This window comes from Dama dama, chromosome 9 (assembly GCF_033118175.1).
Source record: "Dama dama isolate Ldn47 chromosome 9, ASM3311817v1, whole genome shotgun sequence".
Classification (NCBI taxonomy): Eukaryota; Metazoa; Chordata; class Mammalia; order Artiodactyla; family Cervidae; genus Dama; species Dama dama.
Window position 1 is genome coordinate 75,542,023 of NC_083689.1, and position 17,418 is coordinate 75,559,440.

The 17,418-nt window shown below is 35.0% G+C and overlaps 1 protein-coding gene across 3 annotated transcripts in view; it reads left to right on the plus strand.

The window, feature by feature from the left end:
- The window catches only part of GABRG2 (gamma-aminobutyric acid type A receptor subunit gamma2), a 118,017-nt gene that overhangs the window by 34,167 nt on the left and 66,432 nt on the right, over nucleotides 1-17,418 (plus strand). For all 3 annotated transcript variants that reach the window (XM_061149486.1, XM_061149485.1, XM_061149487.1), the window contains exons 5-6: nucleotides 3,082-3,164; nucleotides 6,323-6,460. In XM_061149486.1, the coding sequence (XP_061005469.1) occupies nucleotides 3,082-3,164; nucleotides 6,323-6,460 (221 nt within the window). The remainder of the gene's footprint in view (nucleotides 1-3,081; nucleotides 3,165-6,322; nucleotides 6,461-17,418) is intronic.

Sequence of the window (17,418 nt, forward strand, 5' to 3'; positions counted from 1 at the left end):
GAAATTTCCCTTGCCTTTGTGAGATCTTCTGACCTTTACATCAGTCTTGGCTTTTATGTGTATGTCCTGCTACTTTAAAATATGGACGCTAAAAAATAGTAATCCTTAGGAGTTGATATGCTTGGAAATGTTTCTGTTTCCAAGGAAACCATTACTAAAGGAGAATTTTTTTATGTGGGAATCTGTACATCCTTTTCTTTTTAGCTGCACAATGGTGTAAGTAGAATGAATTCCATCTCCCAACATCCACCCCCCACTACATTGATAGGCTGTTTGACTTCCTTTTGTGTGTGTGTGTGTGTGCTATTTTTGGAATAGATATTCTTGGGGAAAACTTTAAAAGGAAGTATCATTTACTTTCTGAACTTAAATATTAAGCCAACATTTGACAGGTTTTTATCTTAAATTAATGCCATCATCTTAGCACTTCATAATTGCATAGTTAATTTTTTTATGTTGAAGTTTCTCATAGGTGAGAGTATGGTATGAAGTCAACATAATAGCTAAGTACACAGACTTAAGAATGAGACAAATCTGGCTTTGATGATTAGCTCTGTATCATATTGTGCTGTGTTCACTTGCTTCAGTTGTGTCTGACTCTGTGCAACCCTATGGACTGTAGCCTGCCAGGTATCTTTGTCCATGGGATTCTCCAGGCAAGACTACTGGAGTGGGTTGCCATGCCTTCCTCCAGGGGATCTTCCTGACCCAGAGATCAAAGCCATGTCTTCTGCATCTCCTGCACTGAAAGGCGGGTTTGTTACCAATAAGGCCGCCTAGGACGCTCCTGAATCATATTATTTGTAGGTATTAGGGCAATTCTCCAGGATTTCTACAGGAGTGGCAAGGCTTCAGAATATGTACAGAACTAGAGGCAGCTATCTGGTAGCAGGGGTCTAGCTGCTAGACATATCTCAAAGTTTTATTTGTATGGTAAGTTTGATGTTTTTACTTAGTTGCATTTTTATTTAGAGGAATGAGGTGAGAATTGATGGGGATTATTGGCAAAGAAGGCACCTCTACCGCCATGACATATGCCCCTACCCTAGTACTACAATTGAGCACCTTTCGTTTATTTTAAATTTCTATAAAATAGAGTTAATGATTTTTACCTTAGAGTAGTAGTAAGGACTAAATGGGGTGATATGCAAAGTGTTTAACATAGAACCTAGTAAAAATGTAAGCACAAGCAGACATTTAAATTATTTGTATATATTTTCAGTAATAAATATGAATAATGTGATTCTTCTAGATCTTAGTATCCATGATCTTATAGCTTCAAAATATTTCATGTTAAATGCCCTTCTGATGTATATTTTATGCCATATGTAATATTCAAGATATAAAATTCAATACTTTAAACTGGATCCATAGCCCTTGTCATCAGAGTTACATCAGTTAGTAGGAAAAATAGCCACAATTGCAAAAGAAACTCATTGCATATGTTTTGATTTCATAATGGGTTTTATTAAATTATATGTGAGGTAATGATTGGAATTAGAATCTAGTGGAAATCAAATTTTGCATGCTAAATAAGAGCTCAGTCTAGCTTCTGAAGTATTAAGTAAAGTTATGCTATCTGAAGTCCCTTTATCATTCCCATAATATTATAGTTATTTTTTCACTTCTATTAACTTGGAGAATCACTATACAATATTTAATTATGGAAACCACCTCAAAATTGTCACTCATGAGATTCATTCCAGATTTGAATGAGTTTGCTAATCTATATAAAGAGATGATTTTATTCTTGTTGCTTATCTATAATGAGTTACAAATGTGTATATATGTGCATAGATATATATCTGTGTAACTATCTGCAATCTGCATTATCTTCAATTTTAACAATTCCAATTTAATTGGAGAAATGATACTAATAAAATATCAAATTTAATTATAATTTCACTTACGAATAAAGCTTATCTTTTCTTTGGAAGAGCATGTAATTACTGAGTGACAATGATAAAAACTTCTAGCTTTGGAGACACAGTTTTGGGCTCACATCTCAACCATGACACTAGCTTTGTCACTTCGGACAAGTCCAAGTATAATAAAGCCATAATAACACTTACTAAATGAGAGAAAAATTCACCTTACCTAGTGCCATGCCAACAATTAAGGGCTCAATTATGATTAGTTATATCTTAGGACCAGTAATTGCTCTATTATACCATAGAAAAATTAAATTTATGCTGAACTTTTAATATAAAATGTTTATAAAATATAAAGTTTTTTACGTTAAGATTGATATTTGTAATTATAAGAAATATAGCTAACAAATACAGAATTTTAAATATCATTAACCTGTCACCATCACAATTTAACATTATAGTCATAGTTCCCCAAATGTGGTCAAAACATCTAGGACTCCTTTAAATTTTATCCTTCCTAGAGTTCTAGCCTCAGTTGGGAAAGAAAATCTGTATGTTTAATAAGCACCTCAGGGACTCCATGACAGACATTTTCTTATACATCTGTGCATATGTATTTAACATCTGATTCCTACTAGATACTCCTCTACTCTTTAACATCCTATATAATGGCTTTATAGTGTTCCTTTTTAAGAACGCTTAATACTCTGTTGTGAAACACAGGTATTTTTAAACTCACATACAGTAATTTAAAGCTAACAAGTACTTACAACAGTAGAAGGTTCTGCTGTAATTAGCAGATAAGTTCTGAGAATTATCTGCATTCATTTACATGCAAACAGTAAATGAGCGTAAGTTCTTAAAAGAGTTTGTTCTATTAAGTAAGTTAAGTGAATTCACTGAGAAATCCCATGTGTGCAGTTAATTTGCCAAAAAAAAAAAAAAAAATGGGATAATAAGTATTGAATAAGTGAAGTTGAGGTCAGTGAGAATTTATTGTTTAGTCTGGGAAAATAAATGGACATTAAGTCTTATACAATTTTATCCTGGACTTGGTGAATTTCTTCAGTGAGGATCACCTTGTGTTATCAATAAGAATGGGTGAGATACTGTCTAGGAATAAAAATGAATTGTCATTTGAAAGTGTACTAATACATATTTTAAAATTTTTAAACTGTCTAAAACCTTTGCATCATATCTTTCTACTTAGACTGACAATTGATGCTGAGTGCCAGTTACAGTTGCACAATTTTCCAATGGATGAACATTCCTGCCCCCTGGAATTCTCCAGTTGTAAGTAATTACTCATTTTGTATTCTGTATCCCTGCTCACCAGTAGTCTTTCTGATTGCAATATCAGTTAATTGGGAAACTTAGAATGCAAAATTGCATTATGCAGTGTTGTTGACTTTGAAGATTCTGATAATCCCTTTCATCATTAAAAATAGGATCTATTTTATCAGAAATTACAAACAGACTTCATTGGGGCATAAATTTGGAATAAATTGGCAGTGAGTTCCTGAATGCCTATGTTGGGAAGGATTGTAAAGCCTGGCCTTGTCTCAATAGAAAGAGGTAATAGTGGATTATATATCACTTCTTTCATGGGCCCAGAAAAGATTAGCAGTACATTTGTTAGTTGTTTTCTCCCTATGTGGGCTTCCCTGGTGGCCCAGATGGTAAAGAATCTGCTTGCAGTGCAGGAGACTTCGGATTTGATCCCTGGGTTGGGAAGATCCTCTGGAGACAGGAACGGCTACCCACTCCAGTATTCTTGCCTATAGAATTTCATGGACTAAGGAACCCAGTGGACTACAGACCATGGAGTTGCAAAGAGTGGAACATGACTGAGCAAATGAACAAACACAGCAAAATAAAATAAAAAATTACCTCCTCCATCTGGAGTTCTAGTAATATCTAAAACTAGTTATCTGCCAGTGAGCAAAAGATTGATTTGGGGGTCATGTGAAAGTGAAATTAGCTCAGTCGTGTCCAACTCTTTGTGGCCCCATGGACTGTCCATGGAATTCTCCAGGCCAGAATACTGGAGTGGGTAGCCTTTCCCTTCTCCAGGGGATCTTCCCAACCCAGGGATTGAACTCAGGTCTTCTGCATTGCAGGCAGATTCTTTACCAGTTGAGCCACAAGGGAAACCCAAGAACACTGGAGTGGGTAGCCTTCTCCAGGGGATCTTCCTGACCCAGGAATCAAACCAGGGTCTCCTGCATTGCAGGCAGATTTTTTTTTTTTTTTTACCAACTGAGCTATCAGGGAAGCCCTATTGGGTCCAGTTAAAATCCCAATCCCATCACTACAGACTTGAACAAATTACTAAATCTCTCAATGAGTCCACAACACAGGTGCCCATAGAGATTATAAGAGCTGTCTCACCTCAATATTATTTTGTGCATATATGTAAAATGTCTGCCTATGCTACCTCCCACATAATAAGATTCAACCAAAAGCTATATTATTTTATTGATTATTACTGTTATCATGAGATAATAGCCTATAGCAAGAAGATCTTGATGATTCTAATAGGAATTAAGCTTTAGTAACCTTCATAGGTATTTCCTGCCTAAATCAAAAACAAGCTTCATTTTCCCCCACATTTGCCTCACTGTTCTGTATTCATGTTAGATTGCGTACCTCCTCCTTATTTCTGAACTCTCAATTGTACATATTGGGTAGAATGAAAAACTATGAATTTTAAAAATTTAATATATGTATAATTTATCAGCCAGGAGTAATGGAGATGCCTAAAAAGAAACTGAATCATAATAACAATACTTTCAAAAAAAGATAAGAAAAGCAATCACCTGTTTTGATAAACATTTCCAGAGGGAAACAAAAAAACAAAACAGAAAAGTAAAACAGAGGGCGCTAAAGGAAAAATTCATTGTATATTATACATATTGAAAAAAGTTATCATTATAATTCTTATTCCATATGTTTTACTTTGTCCAAGGATAGAACATTTTTAAGTGAAAATTCCCCTAAGGTTTAGGATATGGGATTTATTTTCTTTTAATTTTCCAACTGAGGCTACTCCTTTCCTGAGTTAGCTAAAACTTAAGAAACAGTGATTTCTATGCCATCAGGTTGCTGATTGACAATTCTCTTCTGAACCCAAAATCAACTTAGTATTACTTATTGCTATCACAACAATTCAATCACCAACATATTCTCCATAGGAAGTTCCTTAATATTATCATTCTTAAGTTCTCAGTTTCCATCACATCCTGCCCTACCACCCTGCCACCACCCTCTCAATAGCAACCTGGGGATCCTGCTTTCTTTCTTTTAAATTAATAAATATAGTGGACAAAAAGTTGGACCAAAACCAAAGGATAAAAGAGACAAGGGATTTTATTCCAAGGAGTCAGTCAGCCTCCATAATCAAAACTTACCTTTCCACAGAATTATTAGAAGACATACAGTGGAGAAGATTTCTAGTTTTGTGGTCTATCTATTTTACTTGAGTTTACTCTACACTTTACTTAATAGTAATGTTTATCCATTCAACAAATACATATTGACCAGCAATTCCACAAAATAAGTACAGTCACCCCCATGTAAGTACAGCCATAGTTAAACAAATAATTTGGAAGAAAAATTGAGAAACTTGTCTAGGGTATTATGGCAAAGAAAAGGTACCAAACAATAATCACTACATTATCCATGTAACATTTGTTTCACGAATGCTTTCTGTTGTTTTGACTGAACATGACTGAACCTTAAAGAATCGACATAGTTCTCATAGGGATCTTCCCCTTGGCATTTCTACTTACTACTTTTAATTGTAATTATGTATTAAAAAGAAGCCTCAACAAATTGAGAGTGAGAATAATATGAATAGTTGAGGTAATTTTTTCCAGCCACCTTCTACTCCAAGGACATGCCCTGGAGAGGGATTTGAATCTGCTTTCCTTCCACCCAGGGACTGAACCTGTGGCTCCTGCCACATCTCATGCATAGCAGGCAGATTCTTTACCGCTGAGCCATTAGGGACGTCTTAGATACTTCTTCCATTATTTTCTGTTTCTACATGACTCAAAATCTCACCCTTTTGACTCCCTTTCACCATAAACAATATCCTGCATATGTAGTATTTACTATATGATATAGTATATAGTATTTACTATCTGCTATTTATATCTTACCCCAGACAATGTGAAGTATTCATACAGTATATAGAAACACTGTGTAGTATACCATATACGCAGTTTACATGCTTTTTCACAGGTAATTTTGACCTCATGATTTTAAAATCTGATTTCCCTGTTAGGATATGTTATTGTATTTATTTTCTCTACTGTAATGCTCTTTAATACAGGTTCATCATCCAAGTCACAACTATTTCTTTGGTTATCTCCCTCAGTTCATAGAAAGTGGTTGCTACGTATATTCATTTTTAATAATTTTAAATGTGTTTTCCTATCTCATGGCAGATGGCTATCCACGTGAAGAAATTGTCTATCAGTGGAAGCGTAGTTCTGTTGAAGTGGGTGACACAAGGTCTTGGAGACTTTATCAATTTTCATTTGTTGGACTGAGAAATACCACTGAAGTAGTGAAGACAACCTCTGGTAAGATGCACTTGAAAATAATTCTGAATGACCCTTCCAGAGTTTAAATTCTGGTGTAAATAATTTAGAAGCTTTCAGTATTCGTCTAGAAATGATATTCAGCCAATTAAATGTCTTAATTTACTAGAGACAACTATAATTGGTATTCTAGCATGATACATAAACATAAATGGATTTTATCAATTTAAAGCAAGTTAGATTCAAATTGGATAAGTAAATCATTTGCTTAATTTTCTTTAGAAAAATCAATGTCTATTATTTAAAAAGAAGAAAATATTTCTTAGGCATAGATATAATGTTTCTTTTAAGAAATATGTTTCATAATATATTGAAATAGCTGCATTTAAAGTATCACATGGGGAAGATTAACTTTTCAAAAATGCAGAAAAGTGGCCATAGTAGATATGGACTAATTCCCTATTCAGTAATGAAATGTTTTAAACTGACTCATTGTGAATAAGGGACTGGGTTTTGGTGTCAGGCAGGCCTGGGTTCAAGTCTCAACTCAATCAGTTACCAGCTATAAATTTTAAGAAATTACTGAATTTCTCAGGAGACCAGCTTTCTCAGAGAAACAGTGTGCACAAAAAGATCTGCCTCATAGGCATATTGCATGTATGAAAAAAACCAGACAAAATGCTTAGAATAAAACCTGAATATTCAATAAGTAGTAGTGCCTAATAATATTGATTATAATTATCAAGTACATCTGGGGCCTAATGTGGTCAGGGCTTCAGTTTTTTCAAGAAAAACTAAAAATCTATAATCTTATATCAACTGTCATAATTTTAACAGTATTAAAAACACGTGGGACAAATCAGACATATTTCTAGACCATATCTATCTCATGGGTGGGTATAGGTTCATACAAACCCTTTGCAATGCTGAGTACAAACTCCATAAAAATTACTACAGCTACTGCTTTTGAAAGCTATGTGAATTTAAATATTTCCTAATTTCAAATATAAACATCGTGTTCACAACTTACCATCTATTAAGATGTATCTTTTTGTATTTGTTTCCTTGAGTTAAGTCGCTTCCTGATTATTTATTTACACATACTAATTTTTCTTCCCCTGAAATTCATAGGACATTTTTGTGTTGACTAAAAGGCTTTGGTCTACTGTACAGAAAGAAACAAAAACCTAGACAAAAATGGAAATTTAAGATTCTACCTTCATAAATACCATCCTTTAAATCAAAGCTATCTGGCCCTAATATTGTTTTTGGCATTTTCAGATTTCTTTAAAAAAACAACAACAACAACAAAACACTCTTAAGTAGCAAATAGAATCTGAAAGAAAATCAAAGAACTGCTCTAGTCTATTTTTAAAAACGTGGCCTTATGTTCTCTTATTCACTGGAAATCCTGACCATCAAGTACTAGAACAGTCCTTATTTTGGTCCCTATTAACAGATTCAGGATTGTCTTAGAACAGGTCTTCCATCTGTGAAAGAACATATGTAAAAATATTCTCTAAGTCTGCATGCTTCCAGAACAAGAAAAAGGGTGTTAAATTCTGCTGTGTATTCATATCTCTATAGTTATTATAGCACCCTAAAACAGAACCCACAAACTTATGACTAGCAGATATTTTATTTAGTCATTTGAGCCCAGAATGGCCTTAAAACCAGCTAATGGTAAGGGAAGTGTTGATTTGACATCATAGGGTTTAATAGTATCCCCTCCCCAAAGTCTCATACTGAGAATGAGGAGTATTTACTGTCTAATAAGAGATACTTCCAAAAGAAAATAATCTGTTTACTTAAAGCATGGCAAGAAAATTTATCAAGGTATCACTAGGCTATTTTTCTTCCTAGAGAAATCAAAGCAAACCTGTATTGATATCAGAGTTGATTTTGAATAGCATCATTTATTGATTGCATCAATTCCTTATGAAATTTAATATGGAAGTTAGCCTCCATCTTGGTCTTTTTGTCCACTCCCAGCTCTTGCTGGCTTGTTTTTGTGTGTGGTACCGTTTCAGTTGCCTCTGTGAAGGAAACGGACTGAATTGAAACTTAACACCAATGCTGAGGAGCATCCTGATTCTTGTAACAGTTGATTGTGTAATGATCCAAAGTTTCTATGCGTTCCTTTGTTTTATTTCTGATGCCATTCTTATCTTCAGCACATAGCTCCATAACTAGTTAATACCTACAAGGAAGTTACATTAACAACTTTCTTGGGAAGTTATCAGAAGATCACAATTATAGATTTTTGAATCCTGGTCATTACAACAATGTGGTTTTCTCTTAGATTTACAGCGAGTGTGTCTTCTTTTGAGAAAACTGGCAAAACTAGGCAAGAATATTACCTGAAATTTGACCTAGTTTACTGTATGGATTTCTAACCTTCTCTCATTCAAGTTCACCTTTCATGATTTTGTTATATCTAAGTAATGATTATTCTGTGGGTTCCTTAGTATTTTTTTCTTTAAATTGATTCCTTGTTATTAATAAAATGAATTTTTTAAAAGGAAGTTCATATTAGGACCATAATTGGAAAACCAGAAGCATTTGACATAAATAGAAATTGATCAATATAATGAAAAATAAAGAAATGCTCTTAAATTTTAAGTGCACATATTTGTGTTTCCCAGATTCTGAATATGTTAGAGAAGAAAGAGAAAAGGGAAAAGATAACTAGCATCAAAGTAAAACACTTCTTTGATTTAAACTGGAGGATAGAAGAAGCAGGAAGGAATTCTCTTACATATAATTCAATGCTGTGTGATAATTCTATATACACCACCTGAATCATCTTTATCACTTATCTGCATCACTCTTGAGAAAAATATTGCCTTGGTGGTGGATTGATAAGGCTTGACGAATACCTAGACTCCATGATCAATACATCAAAATAGATTCTGGATCCATGATTTCTCTGCAAACCATCTCTTCCTGATTGTTCTATATCTGGTAACAGCACCATCATTGTCTCAGTGAGCCAGGCGTGAACACTCAGAGTCACATGCCTGCCTCCCACATCTAATGAATCACGAAGACACTCAGCCCTCTGAAATATCTTGTGTAACTGTCCTCTTTTCCATTGCCACTGCCACTGTCCTAGTTCACGATTTTGTCTTTTCTCATCTGGACCGTGTTGGGAGCCTATTAAACCACGTTCCTGCTGTCAGTCTCTTTCCTCCAGCCTATCCTTTATACATTAATCATAAAAGCTAGCACTTACTGAGCACTAACTACATGTACCATAGCAAACACTTTATATAAATGACCTACTTTAATTCTTATAACTACAGTCATTCTTAGTGTCATTAACACTGAGGGGACCACTGTGGATAAGGAAATGGAATTCTAGGGGTTCGTTTATTACAGGGATCAGATACGGCAGCTGGGACATGAATTCAGGTGGTTTGCTTTCAGACTCATGCTCTTAGTCACTGCACTATTTTTATTTGCACTGTGGCCCAGTGAGTCTTCCTGAACCACAACTTTCCTCATATCCCAAGAATTCAGGAGATTCAATTAAGCACAAGCTATCCTGGGCTTCCCTGATGGCTCAGCAGTAAAAAAAAATACCCTCCTGCCAAGGCAGGAGACACAGGTTCAGTCACTGGGTTGGGAAGATCCCTTGGAGAAAGAAATGGCAACCCACATTAGTATTCTTGCTGGGAAAAGGCCATGGACAGACAAGCTTGGCAAGCTACAGTCCATGGGATGGCAGAAGAGTCAGACGTGACTTAGTGACTAAATGAAAACAACAATAAAATTTGTTCCTAATATATAAGCCCCTGAGATCTTGGGAACTTCCCAGCTTGGTTTTCCATAATTTCTCAGCTGCTAACAGAACTACTCTATGTTTTCCTGAATATAAATAGCCAATCCTATATACATGTTGAATTTCAATCTTTTCTCTTTTGAATGGCTTGTCAGCTCATCCCTACTTTCTTTATGAATTTAAAACATAAATAAATGATTTCTCTTCGATGAGGCCTTTACAGATGGTAATGCCTAAACAACCCGGAACCGTTTTTAAGAATGTGCACTTTTACAGCTGGCAACTCAGGTTTCAACATTGATTTGTATACATTATTGAACACACACACATACCATCAAGGTTACAGGGTTACTCTCAGGAATAAGTAAAATAATCCATTACAAATACTTAAAACTGTGCCTAACACATAGAAAGGACTCATTAAATAGAAAGCACCATCATCATTATCAAACTCAGAGCATTTTCACCCATCTTATAAAAACATAATTTCTGCCTTGTATTTTTTGGACAGTTGTTCCCTCTTTTCTGCCCTCTCACTCCAATTAGTCTTCCCAGTGGACGCCTTCTTATAATCGTCTTTGTATCCATGATTCTACTAGTCTGGTGGTTTGCTTAGAGTTGTTGATTTGTAGGTAATTATAAAATGGATTGCTTGTGACAATTATATTGACAAAGCCATAAAATTTCTCTCAATTAAATAAGCAATGCAGAACTCTCTTATTTATTTTTTCCATTACTCATTGTTTGCTTTGAAGTTGGAGATCTGGTTATTTCTAGTCATATTGCCATGGCCAGTTCACCAAATTATCTATGTGAAATCAATATGGTATCAAGCAAGGCTTTATTCCTAATGTTAGTGTTTTGAAATGTGGGCTAGAAAAATAGGCAAATGAGTTTCTTAGGGGAGCCTACATTCTTGGGATCCCATTGCCATTATTATGAATCAAAAAGAAATGTATCATGTTGTTACTCATTAGAAAAATGTTGGATCTTCTTTCTTCTAGTTTTACTGAGATAAAATTGACATACAGAACTGTATAAGTTCAGGGCTTCCCAGGTGGCCCAATGGTAAAGAAACTGCCATTCAATGCAGGAGACGCAAGAGGCACAGGTTCTACCGCTGGGTTGGGAACATCCCCTGGAGAGGGAAATGGCAACCCGCTCCAGTATTCTTGCCTGGAAAATTCCATAGATAGGGAAGCCTGGGGAGCTACAGTCCATGGAGTCGCAGAGTCGGATATGACTGAGCACCTGAGCACACACTGTATGAGTATACAGCACAATGATTTGCTGTAAATAGATCATGAAATGAAATGATTATCCTAATGACTTTAGGGAACATCAATCATTTCATATAATAAATTAAAGAAACAGAAAGCAAATTTTTTTCCTTGCGATGAGAACTCATAGGATTTACTCTCTTGTAAATATAACATGATTTTGTGTGCTATAATTAACATATAGCAGTATTAATTAAATTTGTCATGTTGTACATTACATGTCTAGTACTTATTTATCTTACAACTGAAAGTTTGTACCTTTTGGCTACATTCATCCAATTCTCCCTCCTCCCACTTCTAGTAACCACAAATATCTCTTTTTCTATGAGCTTGTTTGTTTTTAAAGTATAATTGCCCTATAACACTATGTTAGTTCCTTGTACACAATACAGTGATTTTATATTTCTACACATTTCAAAATGATCACCATGTTAAGTCTCGAAAACCACTAAATCTTCCGTATCATATTTAGAAATGTAAACATAATTGTTTACATAATGGTTACAAATGTTTCATAACATTATGTCTACATAATGTTACAAATGTTTCATAATTTTTTGGTATTCCCATTACATTAAATATTACTTGCCTCCTTTTTGTCTTTAATCCACCTTTCCTGGCTTTGATTTCATGTGCAAGTTATGTTTTCTTGATTTCTATTAGAAGAAATGCATACATGCTAAAGTTAAAAAAAAAACAAATGTGAACTGCTAAATTCATCTTACTTTTCAAGAGTGGTATGCAGACCACAATTTTTAGAAAGCCAGCTCTGAGGATGAAGTTCATGTTAGTTGCTTGGTTTCTAAAGTGTATGTAATCCACCCTATACCTTCAAACCGTGTCTGTTCTTCTCCCACCATGCCCTTGACTGTCCTGAGGTTTTTTGGATGGGCTATACCTACTTCACATCTCAACGCTCTATTTTTTCTTCATACTAAGCTCAAATTTAAACTTCTTTGCTAATATTAGTGTATACCTACTGGCCAGATAATTCTCCAAATAGAAAAAGAGAAAAATAGCTCCCACTTTCTAGGCTGTATTTTAATTTATATGTCTTTGGCAAACCAAGGAGACACATGTAAACTTTATATCACTGAAGTAAACTATTTTGGGAGAAATAAAAAGGGAAATCAAAACATAAAAAAATTAATGGTAATTTTTTCATTAAGAATGTTTGGAATGAACAAAATAATTAAGTCTAAATGATAGAAGAAAAATAAACAACTTCAGCACCAGTCCTACAGTCTTCAGTTTTTGAGCCACAGTAAGTTGTGAGCCCATTTTAGTCAATAATAAGCTTTTCAAACTACTTGAAGCAACCTAATTTATTAAATTAAATCAGTATGAAAGACTGCAAAGTAAAAGATTTTTATTTTTAGCCTTCAATTTAGAAAATTAGTTTTGGTTTCAGGAGAGGAAAATGAATGCATTAGGTAAAGAGTGCTGGGCCAGGAATGGCCAAGGAGAAGTCATTTGTCCTTTCTGGGATGAAAATTCCTTATTTATAAAGATAATGTATTTGACTAGATGCTTCTTTAAAGTCCTTAGACTAATTTATACTCTTTGATATAACCAAAGTTACACTATAGATGTCTCAATGTAGGAGCAACTTTCTTTATAGTTGATGTTTTCCTAGAATGTTTCGCTTCATCAAGTTTTCAACATTTTCAAACTGAGTCAAATGCAAAAATATACTCCTTTAGACTTTTAACTTAAAAAAGATGACATTCCTACTTCATTTAAAGACCTGTTATTAGTGATATGACATTGTATTTATACTGAATATTAATATACTGAAGCTGAAACTCCAATACTTTGGCCACCCAATGTGAAGAACTGACTCATTGGAAGAGACCAGGCCCTGATGCTGGGAAAGATTGAAGACAGGAGGAGAAGGGGACAACAGAGGATGAGATGGTTGGATGGCATCACCGACCCGATGGACATGAGTTTGAGCAAGCTCCAGGAGTTGATGATAGACAGTGAAGCCTGGTATGCTGCAGTCCATGGGGTTGAAAAGTTGAACACAACTGAGCAACTGAACTGAACTAATTAATATACTACATTTAAAAATCCCACTTTAGAATGCAAGTTGGTATGATTATCATGGAAAACATTATGAAGGTTCTTAACAGTATGAAGTTTCCTTAAGAAATGAAAATTAGAGTTTCTTATGATCTAGCATATGATCCAGCAGTCCCACTTTTGGGTATATCTGGAGAAAACTCTAATTTGAAAATCTACATGCACCCCAGTGTTCACTGCAGCACTGTTTATGATAGCCAAAACATGGAAGCAACCTGAATGTCCATCAATAGATGAAGGGAAAAAAGATGAGATACATATATACAATACGATGTTACTCAGCCATAAAATAGGATGAAATAATGCATTTCGCAGCAACATGGATGGATCTGATGATCATGCTAAGATAAGTTAAAACAGAAAGACAATACCACATGATATCACTTACATGAGAAACCTAAAACATGATAAAAATAAACTTATTTACAAAACAGAAACATTCACAGACATGGAAAACAAACTTCTAGCTGTCAAAGGTTAAATGTGGAGGAGGGATTAATTAGTAGTTTCAGATTAGCAGATACAAACTACTACATATAAAACAGATAAACAACAAGGTCCTACCGTATAGCATAGGGAACTATATTCAATGTCATGTAATAATCTATAATGGGAAAGAATATGGAAAAGAATCTATATTAATATATATTGTGATATATTAATATTAATATATGTATATATATGGAGAAGGAAATGGCAACCCACTCCAGTATTCTTGCCTGGAGAATCCCAGGGAGGGAGGAGCCTGGTGGGCTGCTGTCTATGGGGTCGCACAGAGTCGGACACGCCTGAAGCGACTTAGCGGCAGCAGCATGTATGTATATATATAACAAAATCACTGTACAGGAGAAGCTAGCATAATATTGTAAATCAACTACACGTGCATGCTAAGTCACTTCGGTTGTGTCCAACTCTGTGAGACGCTATGGACTGCAGCTTGCCAGGCTCCTCTGTCCATGGGATTCTCCAGGCAGGAATAGTGGAGTGGGTTGCCATGTCCTCCTCCAGCTGATCTTTCCAACCCAGGGATCAAACCTGCATCTTTGAAGTCTAACCTGCATTGGCAGGTGGGTTCTTTACCACTAGTGCCACCTGGGAAGCCCCTACTTCAATTTAAAAATGATTTAACTATTAAAACAAATCCCACATTTGAATTTTAAATTCTAAGGTTTCTCTGACAGTACCTAGTGAGGATATAGCATTTTAGAGGTGGAGAGGGTCTGCATAGAGAAGTCATAGGAAATTGAAGAAAATCTAAGAAAAATTGTTTGGTTCCAGGGTGACACACTTCATTTCTTCTTATATTCCATTGACAAGAACCAGCTGTGTGTTACTGTGGAGATCAGATTGGCTGTGAAGTGTCAACTCAGTTGTGTGCTAGGAAGGGACAGTAGGTTTTACAACTTTCTAGCATCTGTGCCGCATACATGATATCATTGTTCTCCTCACAACAAGCTTCTCAAAGAGGTAATATTTTTCTCAGTTGACAGATGGAGCACCTTAAATCTAGAAGGGCTAAGTAATTTGTTCAGGACTATTCAATAAGAGTTATTTACCCAGATCCCAAACTTTTACCACACTGTCTCTTACAAGCACAGGAGATAAAGAGGTGAATTAATAAGATAAAAATTATTCCTCAGCTTGATAACAGCTAATTTTACCAAGACAATGCAATAAAGTAGTACACATAATATGATAACTATGTACATGTATTGATATCACTATTAATAAAATGTTTTAACTTATAGGAATAGCAATTATATTTACATAGAGCAAAAACCTTAAGTGAGAAACAATTTAGTGACAATATATTTTCCTTTTTCAGAAACACATTTATTGCTTATATTATTCACTTGCTGAATGAACCTATGGGTCACCATGCAAATCTGGCCTTAACTAAGAAACTATTGGATCCAGCGTATTTGTGTAAATGTATTACTTGCAGAAAAATATCATCAGAAAGAAGCATAATAGAAGGACTGCATGACTACTATTTATAGTAATTTTGAGGACTGATATCTTATTCTGTCTATCAAAACCAGTCAGGTCAAGAAAACATTAATTTTTGTCCAAGATATGGCATTTCCTAATTCAATTGAAATTCTTCTTTTGCTATGTTTAAAAGATACTTTCATCAGTGTGAGTGATCTAACTAATGGAACCCTCCTGTTAAGTTGCTGTCCTCATGTAAATGTAAAAGATGAAATAATGTTAAAAGATACCAAAATGTGAATCAGGGAGACTGACTACAGACATCACTGAAGGTTCCTTTCACTGTGTTTGATGCAGTCAAATATTTCCTTCATCTCATTTTTGCATTTTCAGAAAATAATGCTGCCCAGAATTGCACATATGCAAATCTAGGCATGTCACAGAATGGAAAGTGCGTCATATAGCAAGGAGGAAAATAATGTTTTTTCTTTTTATATTTAACTTTCTTTTCTCCAAAAGGAGGTCATTTTGAAGGTCACAGAATGTTACAGTACATAATAACCCCGAAAAGAATTTTGGGGGTTTACAAGTTGGGGCTGACCAGAATTTGTTTACTGTTCTCACTTGCCGTTTCTGTAATCTATCTCTTTTGGAAAATCAAGGACAGCTGGTTTTATTAATCCATTTCAGAGCAGCAGAAAGAGATCAGAAAAGCCCAAGGACTAGAGAATTGACCCATATATTAAACATGGCTCAGTATATTATTTTTTGTTTACTTTTATGTATGGTGTCTCTGCTATTCAAAAACTGACAACATTTCAAATTTAACATATAAACCACATAATAAATGTTTAAATTGATCCATTCCCAAATTACTCCTTGTTATTACAACATCTCTTAGGGAGATAAAAGAAAACAATAAAACATAGCATTTTCTCTAATTCTTGTCCCATAAACATGCTTCCCTGGTGGCTCAGATGGTAAAGAATCCGCCTGCAATGCAGGAGACCTGGGTTTGATTGCCTGGGTTGGGAAGATTCCCTGGAGAAGGGAATGGCTACTCACTCCAATATGCTGGCCTGGAGAATTTCATGGACAGAGGAGCCTGGCAGGCTACAGTCCATGGGGGTCACAAAGAGTTGGACATAACTGAGTGATTTTCACTTTGGGCTTCCCTGATAGCTCGGTTGGTAAAGAATCCGCCTGCAGTGCAAGAGACCTGGGTTGAATCCCTGGGTTGGGAAGATCCTCTTGAGAAGGGAAAAGCTATCCTCTCCAGTATGCTGACCTGGTGAATCCCAGGGTCTGTATAGTCCATGGGGTTGTAAAGAGTCAGACACAGCTGAGCAACTTTTACTTTCATTTTTCTATCAGCTCTATAAGATGGCAACTTTATTTGTGAATACTGAAGTACAATAAATGACCTTGATAACAAGATGAAAGCTTCAATGTAGATAATTGAGTTTACTTAGTTTCCAAATATGATTTCTAATCTGCCTTTACTCATATGATTTACATCATTATGCATCTCGATTTTCATCATTAAGTCTATTGTTCACTACTAAGAGTTGAAGAGCTTTGTAATATAAAAGGCCATGTGTAAATTATGAGCTTTGCAATACCTCCTTGCTAAAGAGATAATGTAATCACATCACTAATTGTAACTGCCTAATGATTATATTTTCTTTTTTTGATTTCTTGTTACCAGTGTTAGTGACTGAGAATAGAATTAGATTGATAGAAAAATAAAATTTTAGGGCTAAATATGAAAGATTAAGACCAACTATAATTTGACTTTGGGGAATTACTCCAAAGAGGTAAAATAATTTTTTGTAAATCTAACCTAGAGTGCAGATCATTAAACACGGACAGGATTAAATTTTATTTCCATCAACATTGAACAATTGAGAAATTTTATA